Genomic DNA, 22,519 nt, shown 5'->3' with positions numbered 1-22,519 from the left:
TATCCAATAACAAGCTAAGTATCCGTATAGCCAGCCAATCCAGTTACCAGCTAGTTCCCTTGTTTTTTGTATCATTTGTTAAACTATACATAAAGCTGCTTTATTCAGCATTTTTCTTCCATATCTGCCCTGTTTGGCCTTGTTTAGTTTCAGGCAGTCTGACTCTGCAACATATTGTTGCAGATCCTCAGCATAACTGCTGTGAGTGCCTCCAGGCAGGGCGGCCAAGGACACTTGGGCCTAGTACGCAGAGCTGCTGCGAGTGCCTCCAGGCGGGGGGGCCAAGGACACTTGGGCCTAGTGTGAGGGGGCTTCATCAATACTTGTGGTCTTCCATCCCCTCGAGTTACCTAGTGGCCATGCCCCAATGTCTCCAACACACCCATGCAGACTTGCTCAATCTGCTATGCATCAAAGTTCGTACCCGCTCTGCTTTGCCTAGGGAGCCTGTCAGAGACATCAGGCCTACAGCACACGCTGGGGGAATGCTGAATTGAGAACCCACACTGGCTGTGTTACCATCTGTTAAAACACCCCGCAACCTAAGTGAGCAAGGCCAGCAAGCCTCTGAGTCAATGTTGCTCCCAACAAACAGCCATTGAATTCCAGTACTACTGGGGATGGAGCGTGTGCCCCGGACACAGTTCATACCACTCACCCTCTTTTTGATCTGCAGGCACTTTATGGCAACTAGGGAGAAGACACAGGCATTTCCCTACAGATATAGGCATTTGCTCACAAGTACATGCTTATGCTTATGACACGGTTTGTCTGGGCAAATGCCTGCCTCTAAGGGCATGGCTACACTTGCAGCTGTAGAGCGCTCTGAGTTAAACCAGCCCTCGGACAGCGCAGCAGGGAAAGCGCTGCAGTGTGTTCACACTGACAGCTGCAAGCACACTGGCGTGGCCACATTTGCGGCACTTGCAGCAGCATTGGGAGTGGTGCATTATGGGCAGCTATCCTACGGAGCACTTCTTCCCAGTCTGGCGCTGTGGCTTGTGGGAAGGAGGTGGGTGGGTGCAGGGCATTCTGGGTCCTTTCCCAATGCCCCGTGATGCATCGCTTCGCATCCCAACAATCCCTGTACTTCCATCCACATTTGGCGCCATCTTTCAACGTGTTTTGTACTGTGCACTCTGTCTTCCCTTTCAGTCTGCGGGAATGGATCCTGAACTGCTGAGGAATATGCTGATGAGTCTCGCCAGCACGTCACAAATTGCAGTCAAGTTATTCCTTAAGCTACAAACTGACAGTGAGGAGTCCAACGATGATGTCAACTCACATGACAAGAGATTGCTTGTGGCATTCATAGACATGCTCGCCACCCTGGAACGCCACTTTTGGGCTCAGGAAACGAGCACTGAGCGGTGGGATCACATCGTCACACAAGTCTGGGGTGATGAGCAGTGGCTGCAGAACTTTTGGATGAGGAAAGCCACTTTCACGGGACTGTGTGCTGAGCTCGCCCCCACCATGTGGCGCAAGGACACAAGATTGAGAGCTGCCCTGCCGGTGGAGAAGCAGGTGGCTATTGCAATCTGGAAGCTGGCAACTCCAGACAGCTACCGATCGGTCGCTAACCAGTTTGGAGTGGCAAAGTCGACAGTTGGAGTCGTGTTGATGCAAGTTTGCAGGGCCATTAATCGCATCCTGCTCAGAAGAACCATGACTCTGGGTAACGTGGGTGACATTGTGGCTGGCTTTGCACAAATGGGTTTCCCTAACTGTGGAGGGGTGATAGATGGGACGCATATTCCAATTCTGGCACCAGCCCACCTAGCCTCCGAGTACATAAATCGGAAAGGGTGTTTCTTTATGGTTCTCCAGGCGCTTATGGATCACCGTGGGCATTTCACTGACATTAAAGCAGGCTCATCTGGAAAGGTGCATGATGCACGCATCTTTCGGAACAATGGCCTGTTAAGGAAGCTACAAGTCGGGACTTTCTTCCCAGTCCAGAAGATCACAGTAGGGAAAGTCGAAATGCCCACTGTGATCCTTGGAGACCCCGCTTACCCTTTAATGCCGTGGCTCATGAAACCCTCCCTACACAGGGAGCCTTGACAGCAGCAAGGAGCGGTTCAACAACAGGCTGAGCAAACGCAGAATGACTGTGGAGTGTGCTTTTGGCCATTTAAAGGACTACTAGCACCGTCTGTATGGGAAGCTGGACCTGCCCCATGACAACATCCCCACGGTTATATCCGCATGCTGTACCCTCTATAACATTTGTGAAGGGAAGGGTGAATGATTCACTCAGGCATGGACCTCGGAGGTTCGACAGCTGGAAGTTGAATTTGAACAGCCAGGGAGGAGGGCTATTAGAGGGGCCCACTGCGGGGCTGCAAGGATTAGGGGTGCCTTGAGGGAGCAATTTGATGCTGAAAGCCACTAATAACATTTGGTGCCCTGCACGGGACTGAAGTGTAATGGTTCCAATGTTAGTAGGAATATGTGTTTGCTACATATGATGCACGCCTGTTGCTTTCCTGGGCTACGGTCTCTTTTACTTAATGCAATAATAAAGAATGTTTTCAAAGCCAAAAAAATTCATTTATTGAAAAGAAACAACTGCTTGGGAAACAAAGGACATGCCACATCTGTGCTGTGTGGGACGAGGGAAGGGGGTGGGGTGGGGAACAGGACAATCAGAGATTTGCGTATGTCCTGTTATCATACTCAGCCTTCCTGTCTGGAGTGCCATGCAATGAGTGCTGCCCTTCAGGCTGGCTAAAATGCATGGTGATGGGGGTTGAGTGCAGAGGGTAAGGGTTGTAGTTTGTAGTTTGCAGGGCATTCTGCTGGCGGGCCCTTCTTTCACTCTGCGGCCACTCCTGCACTTTTTGGTATTCATTAAGCAACTGCTGCATTACTTCATGCAGCATGTCCTCTTTGCGGAGGCTTCCTGATTCTTTGGAGTCTTTTGGCCAGTGATAACAAGGACAGCTGAGATCTCAAGGTTGCATCTGTAAAGCCAAAATGCAACACTTAACAGAGGCAGCATTGTTCACACCAGACATAGCAATGATTCAGTCGTACTTAAAGACAAGTAGAGTGTACACAATATCAGAAATTGCCCATCCCAAAGCGAGCACACATAACCCACAGGAGCCCCAAAATGGTGAATAAGCACAAGGGCAAGGGGGACTGATTGTTTCATGGCCGTACTGTCCTCTGGGGTTCTGTGCCTTGGGGAGAGCCAACAGCTGCAGGGGGCCCCTATACTGAACACTGTCCCCACATTTTCCACAGGATGAGTTCATCCTGGAAGATATCTCGCTGCTGAGGGTGACTTGGGAAGCAAGGGAGGGTCTTCTACTACAATGCAGCTTCTACCCTGGCCCATATGCAGCTTACCTATGTGCAGCAATGGTCCCCCTGCCCGTCACAGCACAGTGGCGCGGACATGTTAGCCTGACTGGGACAAAGAGCACAGTAGCTCTGCCAAGGAACATGCGTATGTAAGCATATTGCCCAGCTTCTGCATGAGACCTTTGAAGAAATCACAGAAGCTGATTACCATGATGTGAGAGAGCACATAGACACCCTATTCCACATCTAGGCATGCATGTAGCTGTAAGCCTCTTCGCCCCAAAAGCCCGCACCAAACAACTTCCTTCCCAAAATAAAAGCCACTTACTGGGCACCTCCTCTGCTGTTTGTTCTTCCCCAAGCACCATCCGCTATGATTGGCTACCTTCCTCCCAGCTTGAAAACAGCTCCTGGCTGCATGCATCTAGGGATGCTAGAGTGTGCCCCTCCTCCTCAGCACCCTCGCTCCCACTTTCCTCCTCCTCCTGCCTTGTTGAACTGGGCTCTGAAGTGTCCATGGTGGTCCTCGGAGTGGAGGTGGGGTCGCCCCCAAGTATTGAATCCAGCTCTTTGTAAAAACGGCAGGTCACAGGAGCAGCACCAGAGCAGCTGTTTGCCTCGTGGGCTTTGTGGTAGGCATTCTGCAGCTCCTTCACTTTAACCCTGCACTGCAGTGCATCCCAGTCATGGCCCCTTTCCATCATGTCCCTTGATATCTGCCCGAAGGTATTGTAATTCCTGTGGCTGGAGTGCAGCTGGGACTGGACAGCTTCCTCCCCCAAACACTGATGAGGTCCAGCACCTCACCATTGCTCCATACTGGGGATCACCTGGAGGCATGGTCACCTGGAAAGATGCACTGAGAGCACTCCACTCCTGGCTGAGCAAACAGGAAGGGGCATTTCAAAATTCCCAGAGAATTTAAAGGGCGGGTCTGACGGTTGGTCACCTGAGGCCAGGGCAGTAGAGTTCAAAGTGATGACCAGAGTGGCTAGAACAGGCATTGTGAGACACTCCTGGAGGCCGATCAGAGCGCATTAATAGACCAGGGTGTCCACACGGGCACTGCGGTGCTCCAGCCAGGGGGCACCAAGCATTATGCTTCTCGTGGAGGTGGATTACCAGGAGCGCTCCAGCCATGGAGTCCAGGCGCTCTATGTGCCTTGCCAGTGTGGACACCTCAGGAGTTAGGGCATCCGGGGCTGCTTTAATGCGCTCTAACTCGCAAGTGTAGCCAAGCCCTAAGGTTACACCTGCCCTGCAATCAGAGGTGTGACTGCAGCACAGTAGACATACCTGAGCTACCTTCAATCTAACTAGAACTGTAGCCGTGGAGCCGCAGCAGCACAGGTGTCTTGTGGTGGTTCAATGACAAGACAGAACACAGCTTTTAGCAAGCAAGCAAGCAGGCTGGTCTCTGCTAACAGGCTTCTGCCTGTCAGCTTTCCACCTTCCCCTTTATTCTCTCTCTCCTCCCGCGCATTACATTCTCCAACAGATAAAAGGAATACACTGGCTTTGTTTAACATTCTTATTTACCAATTTCTATCTACCGCATTCCTTGCTCTCGGGCCTTGAGCCCAGTCCTGAAAGGCTTCTGACGGTTCATGTCATCTTGGCGAGATTCCAAGGTTGATGCCCTTGGATGGAGCAGTGTGTGCACTGCTCCTACACAACACTCCAGGTGTGCCCTGAATGTTGCCAAACCTTTATGAATCCTACATCCCCTCCTTTTTTGTTTATTTGTGCTCGGCCATCTCATGGTAGCCATCAATTTGCATTTGCAAGCCAATTAACTCCCGGACAGACAAGGTCATAACTCGTGGAGCCTGCCAGGGCAGGTCTCGCCAAAGCCTTAACAAAAAGGAAATACATTGTACACAGCAGCAGCAAAAAATAAGCTTAAGAAGGTAAAGTGTGATTGGCCGGGCCCCAATTAGCCATGCTAGAGTACTGGGAAGAGAGGTTCGAGTAAGCGGCGAGCATCATCTCATTCCCAATTTCCTCAGGGTGATGACATACTGAAATAAGGCATGTACCTTACAATTCTTCAGCTGCTACAAAATCAAATAAACAAAAGTGGGTAACATTTGCTATTGAAGCCAATCTTTCCCATAGGTTATATGTCATTCGGGCCCATAACGGAGGAGGCGCTCCCGAGTCAACCCCTCCAGGAAATAGCAGGCACAAAAGGCATACAATCAATACAGAATTAGCAGTAATTTGGGCAAGAATTGCCACAAACAAAATCTCAAGAGTCTCTGGCTGTTGGTTTGCTGCCAGTCTTCGTTGAGCCGCGGCGATCAATGCTTTTACTGCTCCCCATGTCACGGGCTGGCTTGGGATGCTACGTCTCCTCCGTCTCCGTCCCGCCGTTGTCGACCTGGGAGGCACCGCGTTCTCCTCCAAGGTCAGCTGAAATTCCGGTATGGGGTTCGACAGCCCCTGGTGCCACGCCATGCTGTTTCAGTGCCGGTCGCACACACCGGGCTGGAACCCACAACGGTCCTGCAGGGAGAAACACAGCAGCATATCCCCGACCCCAAGTGATTAAAGGCACTGGGCCCAACCATTGCGGATCGGGCAGCTGATGGTAATAGACACGCGGTCTTTCCAGTACCTCGGACTTGTGAAAATGCCGATCCGCGGGCGTCTGCTGATCTGCGTTCAGCATTAAATTATTTAAAGTAAACAAAAGGATATGCAGTTGTTGCTGAATGTCTCCTAAAAGATTCGGAGACGCAGCTCCCCTTGTTGTAATTGTTTGTCAAGCAAGGTTTTTAGCGTGCAATTTGCACGTTCAACAATAGCTTGGCCTGTGGAATTATAAGGGATCCCGTGTTTAAGACGGACGTCCCATTGGGCACAAAAGGCGGAGAAGGCTGTGGAGCAATAGGCTGGGGCATTATCCATTTTTATCTGGCTCGGGTGACCCATAACAGCAAAACAGGTTAGCAAATGGTGAATAACTTTGGGAGTGGCTTCCGCACGCTGTGGGGTCGCCCAAAGGAATCCCGAATAGGTATCAATGGAAACATGTAAAAACAAATAGGGGCAGAATTGTGGCACGTGAGTGACATCCATTTGCCACAGCTGATTCGCTGCGGTACCTCTAGGGTTAACAGCATAAGAAAAGGTAGGGGCAGCAGCGGCACAGTGGGGGCAGGAATGAACAATAGAACGTGCAAGATCAGCAGGAATATGAAACTGTCGGGCCAAAACAGAGGCAGACTGATGAAAAAAGGAATGGCTTTCAATGGGGTCAGAAAAGAGGGAATTTACCTGACCACGTAACGCGCGATCAGCGCGCACATTGCCTTCAATGAGTAGCCCAGGCAGAGGGGTATGACTGCGAATATGAGCAACAAAATAAGGGAAATTACGAGTGGTGAGGAGATACTGTAAAGACAAAAACAGGCGAAGGAGGTCCGCATCGACCTGAGGGGTAATGAGGGCAAGGGGTAAATAATCAATTACCTGATAAACATAATGCGTGTCCACAATCAAATTAAAGGGACAATCAGCAAAAAATTGAAAGGCCAAAATAACAGCAGCTAGTTCCAAGGACTAATAAAGCTCTCCAAGCGCTGTGCATGCAAATATTATTGTACAAGTGAATGAAGCGCTTTCAGCTTTTCTAGAGGGAGGGGCCACTGGTCAATCCATAAGGGCTCTAAGGATTGCCATACCAATGGTAATGTGGATGGCAAGGTGGGTGAGGGAGGATTCTGGGCCATTATATATTAATATCGAGGGTGGTGTCCAGCTTTGTAAGGAAATCACGGCCCCAAATATTGAGGTGGACAGGGAGTACAAAAGGGCGGATTGTAGCAAGGACACGGCCTCCCAGTTTAGAGACTGTGACCCAAGACAAACTTTGGCGCCCGGGTTTGCTACCCCCGATCCCCCACAACTCTTTAGAAGGAACTGTTGGCCAACCGACTGGCCACTCCGGAGCATGAATCACCGTAATGTCAGCTCCAGTGTCCACCAGCCCTGTAAAAGGAACATTATTTAAGAGAAGTGTTAACTGAGGTTTCGAGGGGCGGACCGACATTGTCAGAGCAACAAGTGGAGAGGACGTGTTGTGAGATGGCGACTGAGCCAGCGTCGATCCAAAGCCGTTCCCACCCCGGGCTCGATCCTCTGCGGCTGGCACCTGATAGGGGACGAAAATCAATTGTGCAATTGACCGTCCACACGGGAGCGACTGCGGAAGATGGGTCCACACCTGAACCTTAATAATGCCGGTGTAATCGGCGTCAATGACTCCTGGGATGACAAAAAAACCCTGTTTCCCAGCGTGTGAGCGAGGGAGAACCAGGCCCACAAATCCGGCAGGGAGAGGTCCCGTCACCTGTGTAGGTATGGCGCAAACCTCCCCCCCGCAACTGAAAATCAGCATCCTCCCGCATAATCAAATCAAGCCCTGCACTTCCGGCAGTCGCCGCCCTCATGGAGTCTATGGATTGTAAGGCAGAGGAACAGTTGTCTGAGTGGGAAACACCCCCGTTTGGCCCTGGGTTCGGGGGGGACCCGTCTTGCGGTTTCCCGACCCGCTACGACACTGATTAGCCCAGTGATAGCCCTTCCAACACTTGGGGCACTTCTTTGAGGGGCGGGTGGGCGCAGTCGATGAGCGGCACTCCCACTGAAAGTGACCCTCCTTACCACAGCGGTAACAACGCTTCCCCTCCTTCCCGCTTTTCTGCAGGGCGGCGGCCAGAACTCCAGCTTTATGTGCTTGGGTTCCAATGTTTTTGGCACGCCCGCAGCATGTCCGACAGCTCTAGAATTCCAGAGGCTTGTGCCGCCTGGAGAGCACGGCGGCAATCCTCGTTCGCATTTTCAACCGCCATTTTTAACAGGATCTCCTGAGCTGCTGCAGGGCTATCCACCTGTCGGAGGATAGCCTCCTGCAATCTGTTGGTAAAATCCATAAAGGACTCTGATGCACCCTGACGGATACTGGCAAAGCTTTTAGTAGGCCTGCCCGAATCCGGGACCTTCCGGAAAGCATGCTGGGCGCAGGTGGAAATAATGGGGAAGACGGCCTGAGGGAGTTGAGACTGCAGCTGAACGGTAGCAAGCTGTCCCTCCCCTGCCAATTGCTCATAAATGATACCTTGCTCTCTATATACCTGGGCTTGGCGTTCCGCCATCTGCCGATACTCACTAAGCCAAATAACATACTGACTGGGAGTCAGCATCATGCGCAACAGCGCCTTCCAATCTTCAGGGACCAGGGAGTACCCAGTACCTAGCCCTTCAATGAGACCACGTACATATGTGCTAGTGAGGCCGAACTCGCGAATCGCTTTCTTTACCTCTCTGATCACCGAGTAAGGCAAACTGACCCAGTTTGCAACCTGGTTGCCCTGGCCATCATCCTGCCAGGTCACCGGACAAACTGAGACCAGATCAGCCAGCTCCTCTGCTGTAATATCTGAGTGAGTCCTTGCTGCGTGAACCATTTGTTGCACCAGCGAAAGCCCTTGAGGAAACGCGGAGGACCCCCGGGGGGGCCCCGGAGCATGGGGCCCCACATCACACACCAGCTCCGGTGGGGAAGGCCAGGGAGGCGGTGGTAATAGAGGCACTGGGGGCCAAGCAGGGGGAGGGATGGTTGCAGGAGCGGACGGGGGTGGCGGGATCGGCAGCCCCTCTGTTGGCGCAGGAGAGGGTCCTTCCGAGGCGACACACCGTGTTGCATCGGTAGGAGGGGGGGTGGCTGCAGGAGCGGACGGGCGTGGCAAGATCACCAGCCTCGCGAGGGAGGGCCTGTCCGAGGCGACACGTTGTATCGCGTCGCAGCAGAGGTGCCAGGCATGTAAAGCCTGCACAGGCGCCCGAGGCTCTTTGTGCAATGTCTGGCCCAACCGCTCCCAGTCCGCTAGCTTAAGGGTTCCGGCTTCAGGGTACCACAGGCATTGGGCACTCACCTCCTGTAGCAGGAGAGTGAGTTCTCAAGTGGGGCAGTCATGCTGAGCCTTACGCAGCAAATATTGTAGCTCATTGCGGTGTTGCACTTGCAAAGCAGAGAGGGAGCTTCCCATACTTACCACAACGAAAAATACTCACCGGGATCCACGAAGCGGATGAGTGACGCGTCTGAAACCCTTGCCGGGCGAGGTGAGTGCTGAGGGCCCCACGTTTGGGCGCCAGTTGTGGCGGTTCAATGACAAGACAGAACACAGCTTTTAGCAAGCAAGCAAGCAGGCTGGTCTCTGCTAACAGGCTTCTGCCTGTCAGCTTTCCACCTTCCCCTTTATTCTCTCTCTCTCTCCCCCCACGCATTACATTCTCCAACAGATAACAGGAATACACTGGCTTTGTTTAACATTCTTATTTACCAATTTCTATCTACCGCATTCCTTGCTCTCGGGCCTTGAGCCCAGTCCTGAGAGGCTTCCCACGGTTCATGTCATCTTGGCGAGATTCCAAGGTTGATGCCCTTGGATGGAGCAGTGTGTGCACTGCTCCTACACAACACTCCGGGTGTGCCCTGAATGTTGCCAAGCGCATAAACCTTTATGAATCCTACAGTGTCTCGCTACTGGAGTGCACACCTGGGGTCCTAGATGGACTTGTACAGCCTGTGCTGCGGTGGCTTCCCGCTCCTGTGATTTCAGCTAGCTAGATCAAAGCTAGCTCAGGTATCGCCATGTGTTGCAGTCACCGTCATGTGATTGCTGTGCAGACATTCCCCTTGAAGAAGAGCTTGCTTGACCTCCTGCTCAGAACGTTGGTGTCTGCAGATGGGTCTCTGGCTTAGCTAGCTGAGTGGGTTGTGGCAAAATGATTCTACAGTCTCCTGAATCCCTTAACTGCATGTGTCTGGGCTCAGGCCCAGGGATGTTATGAACCCTGCATTTATTTCTTGGGCTAATTAGTCACTCCTGGCAATGGACAACACTCAGCTGTCAGTCCTGATATTTCTAGATCTGCCAGCTGTCTGATGCGATTGGGGAGGAGTTGACTTGTCTGCAGACTTTGGGATAGGTGCAGAGGCTGCCTCTTCAGTGACTGAGTTGTTTCCTCCCTGCCCTGGGATCTCTAATGGGCCCACCCTTGATCAAGCAGAACTAATTGCACTGCATATGGTAGTTCTGCTGGCCAGATACAAGCCAGTTGTGGGATGACACAACTGACAAATGCCATGATTCTTGTAGATTTATCGTCTCTCATATGCCATCTAAATGTCAACCCTGTGTTGCCCCTCATTCCTGGGAGACGTTCTCCATAGTCATCTGCAAAGCCACCTCATTGTCCTCCTTAAAATTTGCCTTTGTTGTTAACTTTACAAACAACTTGACAGTGCTTACAGAGGAAATCCTGCAGGAAGCGTACAGATGCCACACCTCCTGTACCCTCTTTGTGCATCTTTGGTTTCTTGTGACACTCTTCCTGCTGGAAGCAGGAACAAAGGATCCCAGGACAGGACAGTCAGAGACTACAGTCAGACTATAGCAGGGAGTTTTGTTTCCTCATTTCAATACATAGTTTTCATTCTTAATAAAGTGTTTATTCTGAAGATGGTCTGCCCATCAGTAAGGTACTACATGGGATCAGGACTGGATCGCATAGGGTGCTGGGGTTGGTGCCAGTGCAGAGTTTGTGCACTGCTACAGAGCTTGTGCAACTGCAATGAACTTCCCCACCAGCCTTGACAATCAGGAAAAATGCTGAATGTGCCTGGAAAAGGTTCAAAGAGCAGGTTGAGCTGTCTAGGAAAACCACAGGAGCAAATAAACTGGACGATGAGCAAAAGATTCCTCTGCCCTTAACAGTGGCAGGCACAGAAGCCCTAAATGTCTATGATGCATTCCATACAGATGGTGGCTGGGAAAGAGAGGAAAGCTTTACAGAAATAATGAAAATGTTTGAGGATCATTGTGTCCCTAGGAAAAAAATGTTACTTACAGAAGATCTATGTTCAGGATGAGGACAATGAATGAAGGGGAAACAGAGGAGTTTGTTACAGACTTGAAACTTAAGAAGTTAGTGCTGCAAATATGGAATATTAAAAGACTCTCTCTAAAGACCAGATTGTCCTGGGGTGTAACAATAAAAAAGTCTGTGAAGAGTTACTAAGGTAGATGGATCTGAGTCTGACACTAGAAAGGGCAACAGGAGTTCCTCATAAATATTGTGACAAGATGGCCAATGTTAGTATGGTGGGTCCTGAGCTTTTCTTGGTGGTGGGATAAGACGCCACCCCTTGCCCCTGCTCTTGGGGCACCAAGGGCCCTGCTAGTAGCCCAGGAAGGTGGTAGAAGAGGAAAGCGGGGGAGGGGTCTGGGTTTGCTCCTCACTGAGCCCCAGCCCCTCTCAATCCCTGAGGGTTCTTACCCTCTTCCCCCTTGGGTGGGGTACCTTCAGTCTTGTTGGGGCAGGGTCCTCCTTACTTCGGTTCTCTGGTCTTTCAAATCTCACAATACACCTCCAAGCTCCAGTCCTCTCTCCTTCCTCCTCCTCCCTGACTGCCTGAAGCAGGGGGTTTTATTAGGTTCCTGGCAGGGCCTTAATTGACTGCAGGTGCTCCAATTAACCTGTAGCAACCCTCCCTAGTCTACAGGGAACCATGCCTTAATTAGCCTAGGACTTATATATTTCCTCTCTACCACTCTCCCGCTGCTCCGTGGCCCTCCTGTATCATAATACACACATCATTTACCTGTGAGTACCCTAGCTAAACCAGCAATGGAAAAATTCATGGAAATTAAGTCAGCCAAGGACAGAAACATGGAAAGCAAGAAACAATGCCAGCAATGTGGCAGCCAGCATGGGTATAGCAAATGAACAGCATTCGGGCAGATATGCAAAAACTGCAATGAACCTAACCATTATGCTAAAATGTGCAGAGAAAGCAGGAAAATACAGAAAAGGATTCCTCAAGTAGATTCACTGATGCTAAGGCCAGAAGGGACCATTGTAATCATTAAGTCTTGTGACAGATTTCTGTTACCAGTCTGCCTGAGGTGTCACGTGATCAGGCTGAGGTTGCAAGATCATTTGGGGAGGAGATGACAGAACACACCAAGTGTCTAAGTTATAAAGCTTTACTTAATAAAATAATAAAACAGCAGAGAGTGATGGGTGCTCCCCACATCATTCAGAGGAAGGAAGAAAGCGTTAGTGCCCCTAGCCCTAACCCACTTTCATACTCACACACGCCTTACCCGAGGCTGGCCAGGCCTGCGTGTAATGTCAGAAGAAGAGGGAGAAGGGTGGATGGGAGTTCTGTCCTGTGCACACAGGTCTTCCGGGGTCCACTGTTGATCTCTGATTGGCCTCAGCTCCTGGGAGGGTTTTTAAGTCCCTGGGGTCTTTTGGAGGCATCTCCTTTTGGGACCTTTGTTCTTTAAGCTCTGTGTACCAGTCCAAACCAGCCTTTCATGGCTTCTTCAGATTTCCCAAAACACTCCGGCTTTAGGGACACTACATTGGTTGTTTACCCCCGCGTTGACCTTCACTGTCTCACTGGGTTTTGAAGCCCCTGCAGGTTTGTGCAGCTGAATCTCTCTTTCTCACGGCTGGTTGGGGATGAAATCCAGGCCCCCACCTTTCTTGGCGGTGGCCCAGCATCAATCGTGTGCTGTGGCCTTGGGAGCCCGTGTCTTATCTTCAGACCTGTAGCGTCGAGTTAACCCATTCCTTTCTCCCTGCTTCCCCCGTAGGCCTGCAACCTGCTAAAGAATCTTTCACTCCACACTCACCCCTTTAACCCTTCCCTGAAATGCTTGGTAACGGCTGCAACAGTGTTAGCAACATACAGTGCTGATTAGCCTCTCCCAGGGGACCCCCCGAGGGAGGGGGCCATTGGGGTGTGACAGTCTGACCTCCTTTACAACACAGGCCAGAGAATTTCCCCAACTGCTTAGAACACATCTTTCAGAGAAACATCCACTCTTGATTTAAAAGTTGTCAGGGATGGAGAATCCACCACAACCAGAGGTGAAAGTAAGCCGGTACGCCCCGGTACGGCATACTGGCAAGAGCCAGTGCACCGTACTGGGGCAGCCTGGCTTCCCCAGGGGGCAATTTAAAGGGCCTGGGGCTTCCAGCAGTGGCTGGAGCCCCAGGCCCTTTAAATTGCCTCCAGAGCCCCGCTGCTGGAGCCCTGGGATAGTGGTGGTGGGGCTCCAGAGGTTATTTAAAGGGCCCGGGGCTCCCCTGCTTCTACCGCCCCGGCCCTTTAAATAGCCACCGGAGCCCCACCACTGCTACCCCAGGGCTCCGGGGGTTATTTAAAGAGCCAGCGCAGTAGAAGCAGGGGAGCCGCAGGCCCTTTAAATAGCCCCCAGAGCCCTGGGGTAGTGGGTGCTCCAGGGGCTATTTAAAGGGCCGGGGCTCCAGCTGCCTCTGCTGCCCCAGTCCTTTAAATAGCTGCTGGAGCCCTGCTGCTTTCCCAGGGCACCAGCAGCTATTTAAAGGACCAGGGCAGTAGAAGCAGGGGAGCCCCAGGCCCTTTAAATAGCCCCCAGAACCCCGGGCTGCTGCTGCTGCTACCCTTTACCTTACAGGGTGGGCTGGGGCTGGCTCTGACCCTCTCAGCCCTGCCCCTTCCACTGTAGGCCCCACCCCTTCTGGGGTCCAGAGCTGGCCCCAGCGTACCAGAAAGTCACTTGACTTACTTTCACCCCTGACCACAACCCTTGGTACGTTCCAGTGGTTAATTACTCTCACCATTAAAAAATTTTCATCTTATTTCCAGTCTGAATTTGTCTAGCTTCAACTTCCAGTCATTGGATTGTATTATATCTTTCTCTGCTAGATCAAAGAACCCATTAATAAATATTTTTTCTCCATGTAGATATTTATAGACTGTAATCAAGTCACCCCTTAATCTTCTCTTTGATAAATTAAATCGATTGCGCTTTTTGAGTCTATCACTATAAGGCAAGTTTTCTAACCCTTTAATCATTCTCATGGCTCTTAGAATATTAGGGTTGGAAGAGACCTCAGGAGGTCATCTAGTCCAATCCCCTGCTCAAAGCAGGACCAACACCAACTAAATCATCCCAGCCAAGGCTTTGTCAAACCGGACCTTAAAAACCTCCAAGGATGGAGATTCCACCACCTCCCTATGTAACCCATTCCAGTGCTTCACCACCCTCTTATGAAACAGTGTTTCCTAATATCCAACCTAGACCTCCCCCACTGCAACTTGAGACCATTGCTCCTTGTTCTTCTCTGAACCCTCTCCAATTTATCAACCTCCTTCCTGAATTGTGGGCACCAGAACTACATGTAGGATTCTGGGAAGGGTTCGATCAGTGCCAAATATAAAGATAAAATAACCTTTCTACTCCTACTCAAGATTCCCATTTATGCATCCCAGAACCTCATTAGCTCTTTTGGCCACAGCGTCGCATGGGAGTTCATGTTCAGCTGTTTAACCACCACAACGCCCAAATCTTTTTCAGAGTCACTGTTTCCCTGGATAGAGTCCCCCACCCTATAAGTATGGCCTACATTCCTTGTTCCTATATTTATACATTTACATTCAGCTGTATTAAACTCATATTGTTTGCTTGCATCCAATTTACCAAGTGATCCAGATCGCTTTGTATCAGTGACCTGTCCTCTTCATTATTTGCCACTTCCCCAATTTTTGTGTCATCTTCAAACTTTATCAGTGATGATTTTAGGTTTCCTTCCACGTCATTAATAAAAATGTTAAATAGCATAAGGCCAAGAACTGATCTCTGTGGGACCCTACTGGAAACACACCCACTCAATGATGATTTACCATTTACAGTTACAGTTACTATCAGATAGCCAGTTTTTAATCCCTTTAATGTGTGCCATGTTAATTTTATATCCTATTTTTTTAATCAAAATGCCATGCAGTGCCAAGTCAAACACCTCATAGAAGTCTAAGTATATTATGTCAACCCTATTACCTTTATCAAGCAAACTTGTAATCCCATCAAAATAAGATATCAAGTTAGTTTGACAGGATCTGTTTTCCATACACCCATGTTGATTTGCATTAATTACATTACCCTCCTTCAATTCTTTAATAATGGAGTCCCATGTCAGCCTATAATTATCCAGGTCATCCCGTTTACCCTTTCTAAAAATTGGCATAAAATTAGCTTTCTTCCAGTCTTTGGGAACTTGCCCAGTTCTGAAAGACTTATTTAAAATCAACATTACTGGACCAGTGAGCTCCTCAGCCAGCTCTTTTAAAACTCTTAGATGCAAGTTATCTGGACCTGCTGATTTAAAAATGTCTAACTCTCATGGCTTTTGTTTAACATCTTCCACATATACTAGTTGAATGGAAAGAATGTTAAATCACCATATAATGAGACTATATCATCTAAAGAAGAAGAAGAAGAAGAGCTATTCTTAAGTACTGTAATGGAAGAGGCTGAAAACTCAAAAGATTGGCTAATTTAAATGTGCACAAATGGCACTTATACGTAAGACTGAGTTTATCACTGAGGTCACGGATTCCGTGACTTTCTGGGACCTCCATGACTTCTGCAGTGGCTGGCCCAGGGGCCTCCTGAGCAGCTCAGGCAACCTCTGGGCCAGCCACACTGGCCGCTATTGGGGAAGTTTTGGGCCACCACACCTCTCTCCCCCAGCAGCAACAGGAGTTTGGGTGTAGGAGGGGGCTCAGGGCTGGGGGTTGGGGCAAGGGCTTTGGATGGCACTTACCTTGGGGCGGGGGGCCTCCCCAGAAGCAGCAACATCCCACTCCCTCAGGTCCTAGGCGGAGGCATGGCCAGGCAGCTCTGCACACTGCCTCCGCCTGTAAGCACTGCCTCTGCAGTTCCCATTGGCCACGATTCCTGATCCCAACCCCAAGCCCCACTGCATGGGGACCCCTACCCTGCTGCATCTGTCATCTGTTTGCATAAATCCAAAGTAAAAAGCAGCTATTCTTCAAGGACTGTATTTAGTGAGTACTTTGCAGGCGAAGTGTACTAATGTAACAAATCAGTGCAAAAACCATAATGGGTTTCATGTTTATAATGGGTACCTAGCTACCAGTTCTCTAAGTTTGTTAAAAGTCTGCTTTTCTGAAGTCCATTGTTCTTATTCCGCTGCTCTGACTCCTTCCTTTCCTTAGAACCATGAAATATATCACTTCATGATCACTTTCACCCAAATTGCCTTTCACCTTCAGATTCTCAACCAATTCCCCCCTGCTGGTCAGAATCAAGTCTAAAATGGCTGCCCCCCCCATTACTTCCTCCACTTTCTGAAACAAAAAGATGTCCCCAACAATGTTCCCTCTAATTTTTTTCATCCATGTGTGGAATGAATTTTGTTATGTGCACCAATATCGAGACGATGTGCACCACCCATAGAAACAAAAAACCTAGATATAATATATATTTTTAAAAAGTTACCATAGGGATTATTACTGCAGCCAGGACAGGTTTGGCATTTTAGAACTCAATACTAAAAGAACTGAATTTAAACATGAGAGAAAAATAAAATTCTGAAATTCACAGACCAGTCAAAAACTAAAATAACAACACTTTGAAAGAATAAAATTATAGAGAATATATGTGCATTGCAGGAAGTACCCAGAAGTAACAATAACAACACAAGTATGCGTTGGGAGGTGAGTGTGAAAGAGACAGTGTGTGTGTGACAGAGGCTGTGTGTGTGTGTGAGAGAGAGAGAGAGAGAGAAACACAGAGACAGTGCATGTGTATGCGTGAGACACAGTGTGTGTGTGTGTGTGTGTGTCTGTGAGACACAGTGTGTTTGTGTGCTGGCTGCTGGCAAAGTATATGAGTGACAGTTCACTGTCTCTTTAGGGACACAGGCACTCACCAGCAGGCTTGTTCAGACCGCAGCAGCTGCCAGCAGCTCCCTCCCACTCCTGAGCCCTGTCCCCCTCCCCTGCTCTTCAGAGATGGGGTACTTGGGGGGGAGGGGGACACCCTGACATCAGTGCCCCCCCTCCTCCACTCTGCACAGCAAGCAGGAGGGTCCCGGAAGCAGCTGGCCAGGGGCTCCAAGGCAGAGGGCAGGAGCAAGGCAGCTGCAGAGCAGCAGTGGGAGGGGCACCTGAACACACATCGCTGGACGTGCGGGTCTCTGCTAATAACGTGCACAGCACTTGATTGACTCTTGGGCAGCCACATAGCTTAGAGAGAACATAGGTCCCCAGTACGTTATTGGACACTTTGTGTTTTGCTGTATTACTTTTCCAACAGACATCTGGGAAGTTAAAGTCCCCCATTACTACCAGGTCTTGCGTTTTGGATATTTCTGCTATTTGTTCTAGAAATGCCTCAATCACCTCCCCTTCCTAATTTGGTGGTCTAGAGTAGACCCCTACCATGATGTCACCCCTATTTTTCCCCCTTTTATCTTTGCCCAGCGTGTTTCAAATGATCTGCTTCCCACCTCCTTCTGGATCTCAAACAAACTTCCTCCATTTTTCCCCCTACCTATCCTTCCTGAACAACTGTCCCCCTCTATACCAACATTCCAGTCATGAGATTTATCCCACCAAGTCTCTGTGAATCCAATTGTCATAACTTAGCTTATGTGCTCATACTTCCAGTTCCTCCTGTTTATTCCCCATACCCCTTGCATATAGACATCTAAGATGTTGAGTAGATTCACCCACCAGTTTTCCTCTTGTTGTTTGGATGAGCCTATGGCAGGGGTGGGAAAACTACGGTCCACGGGCCGGATCTGGCCCCTCAGGGCTTTGGATCCGGCCCACGGGACTGCCCCCCGTGGTGCCGCAGGCCCTGTGCCACTCTCAGAAGCGGCTGGCACCACGTCCCTGGGGTGGGTGGGGGCAGAGGGCTCTGTGTGTTGCCCTTGCCTCCAGGCACTGCCCCCTGCAGCTCCCATTATCCGGGAACGGGGAACCGCGGCCAATGGGAGCTTCGGACGAGGTACCTGGAGGTGTGGCAAGGGCAGTGCGTGGAGCCCTGTCCCCCGCCCCCCCACCAGGGGCCGTGCAGGGTTGTGGTGCCAGCCACTTCCCGGAGCGGTGCAGCATGGGGCCAGGGCAGGCAGGCAGGGAGCCTGCCCTGGCCCCAGTGCACGCTGCTGCCACACCGGAGCCGTTTTAGGTAAGCAGCGCCAGGCTGGAGCCCAAACCTGTCCTGCACCCCAACTCCCTGCCCTAAGCCCCCTGCCTGCACCTCGCACCCCTCCTGCACCCCAACCCCCTGCCCTGAGCCCCCTGCCGCACCCCGCACCTCTCCTGCACCCCAACCCCGTCCTGAGCTCCCTCCCACAGTCCACACCCCTCTTCTGAGCCCCCTCCTGCACTCCACACCCCAACCCCCTTCCCTGAGCCCCTTCATACATCCCACATTCCTCCTCTGCCCCAATCCCTTGCCCTGAGCCCGTTCTTGCACACCATACCCCCTCCCATATCCTGCACTCCCTCCTGCACCCCAACCCCTTGCCCCGGCCCTGCATACAATTTCCCCACCCAGATGTGGCCGTTGGCCCAAAAAGTTTGCCCACCCCTGCCCTATGGTAACTTTCCATGTCTCTCCCCCAACATCTAGGTCTCTGTTAAGGTGGCACTCTTCTATGTTTACCTGTGCTTTTGTCACCTGGCCTCTCTGAACCTACTTTAAAGCCCTCCTCATTAGGTTGTGTGAGTTGGCATGTGAAGATGCTCTTCCCCTTCTTGGTCAGGTGGACCCCATCTCTTCCCAGCAGACCTTCTTCCCAGAGCAGCCTTCCGAGGCTGAGGAGGCCAAAGCCCTCCCAACTACACCATCTGGGCAGCCAAGCATTCATCTCCAATGATCAATGGCTGTGCTCGTCAGTAAGAGAGTTCACATGGTTAGGCAGCCAGTGTGGTGAGACCACCTCCCAACATGCTGACTAGCATTGTCTCATCATTTCCTTCTCCTCCCCTGTCTGTCAGCCTGTCTCCACCTGTTGTTCCTTTACGGTAGGGAACATCTTTTTAAAAAAATAATTAATACATGTAAATGCCTCATTTCTAATAATAGTACGTTACTACTGAAGCTTGTGACATGGTATAGAAACCTTGCACTAGCATGGAAGGGGTTAAGGAGCTGCTTTGGGCTAGGGTAGCCCTGCCCCATCACACCTGCAAATCGGGCCAGGAAGAGGAGTTTAAAGGAAGGAACTGCACTCAGATGGGGGCAACCCTGGGAAGGGAATAGGCTGAGCTTCTCTGGCCCTGGAGAGAGGGCTGACAGCCTGCAGAGCTGCTGCCCTTGCAGAAGGAGGGTGCAGATCCCCTGAGCTAAAAGGGGAGGAAAGACTGAGACTTGCACTGGAACCCAGTAACCTCTGACATGGACAGTGACACTTCAGGGGCTTCTGAAGTCAGAGGCCCATACCCTGGAGGGAGCTGCTTAGAGACTTTCCTTTCCCTTTCCCTTTCTTGTGTTGAACCTAGTTTGCTGACTGCTGACTGATTTGTTGCTTCACCTGGAAGGCTGAGAGGGGAAGAAATAGTCAAGAGACTTCAACCAGAGGGTTAAGCACTGGCCTGCTAGAAAAACATAGTAGGAATATTGGATTTGCATGTGTGCACTCCCCACATAGCCCTGAAAGGGGGTGCTGCACTATGGACAGGGGAATCATAAAGAAACACAGCTAGATGTGAACGATTCGCTCCCATGAGAATGGTTCTCAGCCAAAGAGGCTCTTGGCAAGTAACTCAAAGGCCTGTGGCTTCCAACAGCTTGTTTCTCCCTCTTTCAGGTTTTCCTTAGCACCAAGCGGGGTGCATGGATACTTGGTCGGATTGGAGAAGAAGGGTACCCCCTGGACACAATTTATCTCACTCGCTATATGGAATTCCTCATGCGCATTGTGCCTCTATCCCTGCTTAACTACTTTGCAGAAAAGAAACTGAATGCAAAATTCAACCATGCAATCTATGGTTTGCAGCCTGCACACAGGTGAGCTGGGGAGATCAGGAGACTTTCTCCGGGCTGTGGAGCCAGGAGGGGAAGGGTCATGTTCATTGCGCCCACACGGACTCCACAGGAGAGTGGAGAGCTGGGGCCTGTCAAGCACTGGAGAGGGGGCAGAGCTCCTCTTAGGCAAACCTGCAGCTAGAGTCTCTAGGGCCTGGGTTCAATCCCTTGCTGTGCCAGATTCCCCCAGACAATCTCTGTCCATCACCTGGGGCCCAGCTCTCATTGCTGCTGCTGCTATACCAAATCTGTCAGCATTTGCCTCACCTGGGGCCTAGCTCTTATTCCCACTGCTACCATCCAGAACATCCCTATCCCTCTGGTTACAAATATCCTTGTGGGATGTAAATGCCAAGGAAGGGGAAGAGTTATTTTGCGTGATATGTGGGAGTAAACAGAATGGTACTGGATGACATCATTAAGGCCATGTCTACACTTACAAGCTTACATTGCCGCAGATGTACCGATACAGCTGTGCCGCTGTAAGATCACTCACGTAGCCGCATTATCCCGATGGGAGACAGCTCTCCCATTGATATAGTAAAACGAGCTCAATGAACAGCAGTAACTATGTCGGCAGGAGACGCCCTCACGCCCAGCATGAGTGCTTATGCTGGCAAGACTTACATTGCTCAGGGTGTTTTTTCACACCCCTGAGCGATAAAAGTTTTGCCAACATAGGTGCTAGTGTAGACATGGTCTAAGAAAGAGATAATTTAAGCTGAATACCTGAAAGAACTTGCAAATGGCAAGCTGTTAGACCAGGGAATTGTTTGTTGTTATTTATTCATTGATTTATGGTAGCACCAAGGAGGCCTACTCATGGACCAGGATCCCATGGTGCAAGATGCTGGAGAAACACAGAACAAAAAGAGTTTATCAGAGGAAGTGATGAATGCATAGACTGGACAAAGCAATAGAATTCCTTACATGGAGTGATCCTGCACGTGCAGCAGGATGGACTGAATAACCTGAAGTGTCCTTCCCACAACTTCCAGTTGCAGTGCTAGCACATTCTGTGTGAGAGGAAATAGTTCTCTTTTCTCCTGGCAGCCTACTGCCCTGAGGAAGGTCATCTCCTGCCCAAAGAGATCTTCACATTTCTTGTATTTCCCTTGTGCCATTCAGGTTTTTCAGCCAGCACCCAACCTTCAACGACGACCTGCCAAACCGCATTATCTCAGGCAAGGTGCTAGTAAAACCAAACGTCAGGGAGTTCACCGAAACCAGCGCCATCTTTGAAGACGGCACCAGAGAGGAGGACATTGATGTGGTTATCTTTGCTACGGGATACCGCTTCTCTTTCCCCTTCCTCGGGGATTGTGCCAAAGTGGTCAAAAACCAGGTCTCCCTGTATAAATTTGTCTTCCCTCCTCAGCTGGAGAAGCCAACTCTGGCTTTCATTGGCCTCATCCAGGCTTTGGGAGCCGTCATGCCCATTGCTGAACTCCAGGGTCGCTGGGCCACACGTGTGTTCAAGGGTACGTGAACAAAAATGCAGGAAATAGTCTAGTGCCTGCTAGACAGAGAAAGCACAGACATTTCCAAGGAAATCCTAAAGCCAGTGCTGTTCAGGTGGACAACCTGCCATCTTGCAACATTTCCGCTGCTCTCCCTCTTTCGTCTGCTGTCTTCCTACTGAAAGGTGGTCTGGTTATGTTTTTTGCTTCTTTGTGACGCATAGAGGCCAGTTTATTTTATTTTGGAAACTTTCTGTGAAAACTGTCACCTCCCCCCAAAAGATCATTTCCAGCTCTGCTCTCTGTGTACTCCTGCACCCTTCCTCTTTGTTGGTGCTGGAGTCTGGCTAGCTTTCTCTTACCCTCTGGCTGCAGTTACTTTGCACTTTTCTCGCGCCCTCTCCTTTGCACACCTACTCCCAGCTCCCTGCCTTTTGAAGTCCAACACAGCCTTGATGGGGGCAGGAGGTGCTGCTGAGGGTTCAAGAGCCATTACTCTCTAGGGTTTATTTGGGGGCAGGGGAAGAGGGAGGAGGCACAAACAACTCTTTTTTTCCTCTGGGGCTCTTTATCTTTTCTTTGTTCCTCTTATTGCCCAGGAGCTGTTGCCTCTGTGTCTGAGAGCACTTCATGGATCTCCCTTCTGACTTGGGCTTCTCTTTCCTAGGGCTGAACAGATTGCCTTCAGCAAGTGACATGCTGGCTGATATTGCCCAGAAGAGAGAGGAAATGGCAAAACGGTAGGAACTATGACGTGAATCAGTAACAGCTGGGCATGCTGGGAAGGCACCAGGGCAGTCAGCTCTCCACCCACTTCTGCCTATTTCCCTG

General features: G+C 50.4%; 1 protein-coding gene across 1 annotated transcript in view; it reads left to right on the top strand.

Moving 5' to 3' along the window:
* Positions 1-20,214, top strand: part of LOC141992821 (flavin-containing monooxygenase 5-like) — a 30,352-nt gene extending 10,138 nt beyond the window's left edge. The window contains exon 5 of the mRNA XM_074962160.1: positions 20,011-20,214. Coding sequence (XP_074818261.1) covers positions 20,011-20,214 — 204 coding nt within the window. The remainder of the gene's footprint in view (positions 1-20,010) is intronic.
* Positions 20,215-22,519: the final 2,305 nt, after the last annotated feature.

Source organism: Natator depressus, chromosome 8 (genome assembly GCF_965152275.1).
Source record: "Natator depressus isolate rNatDep1 chromosome 8, rNatDep2.hap1, whole genome shotgun sequence".
Lineage (NCBI taxonomy): Eukaryota > Metazoa > Chordata > Testudines > Cheloniidae > Natator > Natator depressus.
The sequence above is the reverse complement of the archived record's forward strand: the minus strand, read 5'-3'. Positions and strand labels throughout refer to the sequence as shown.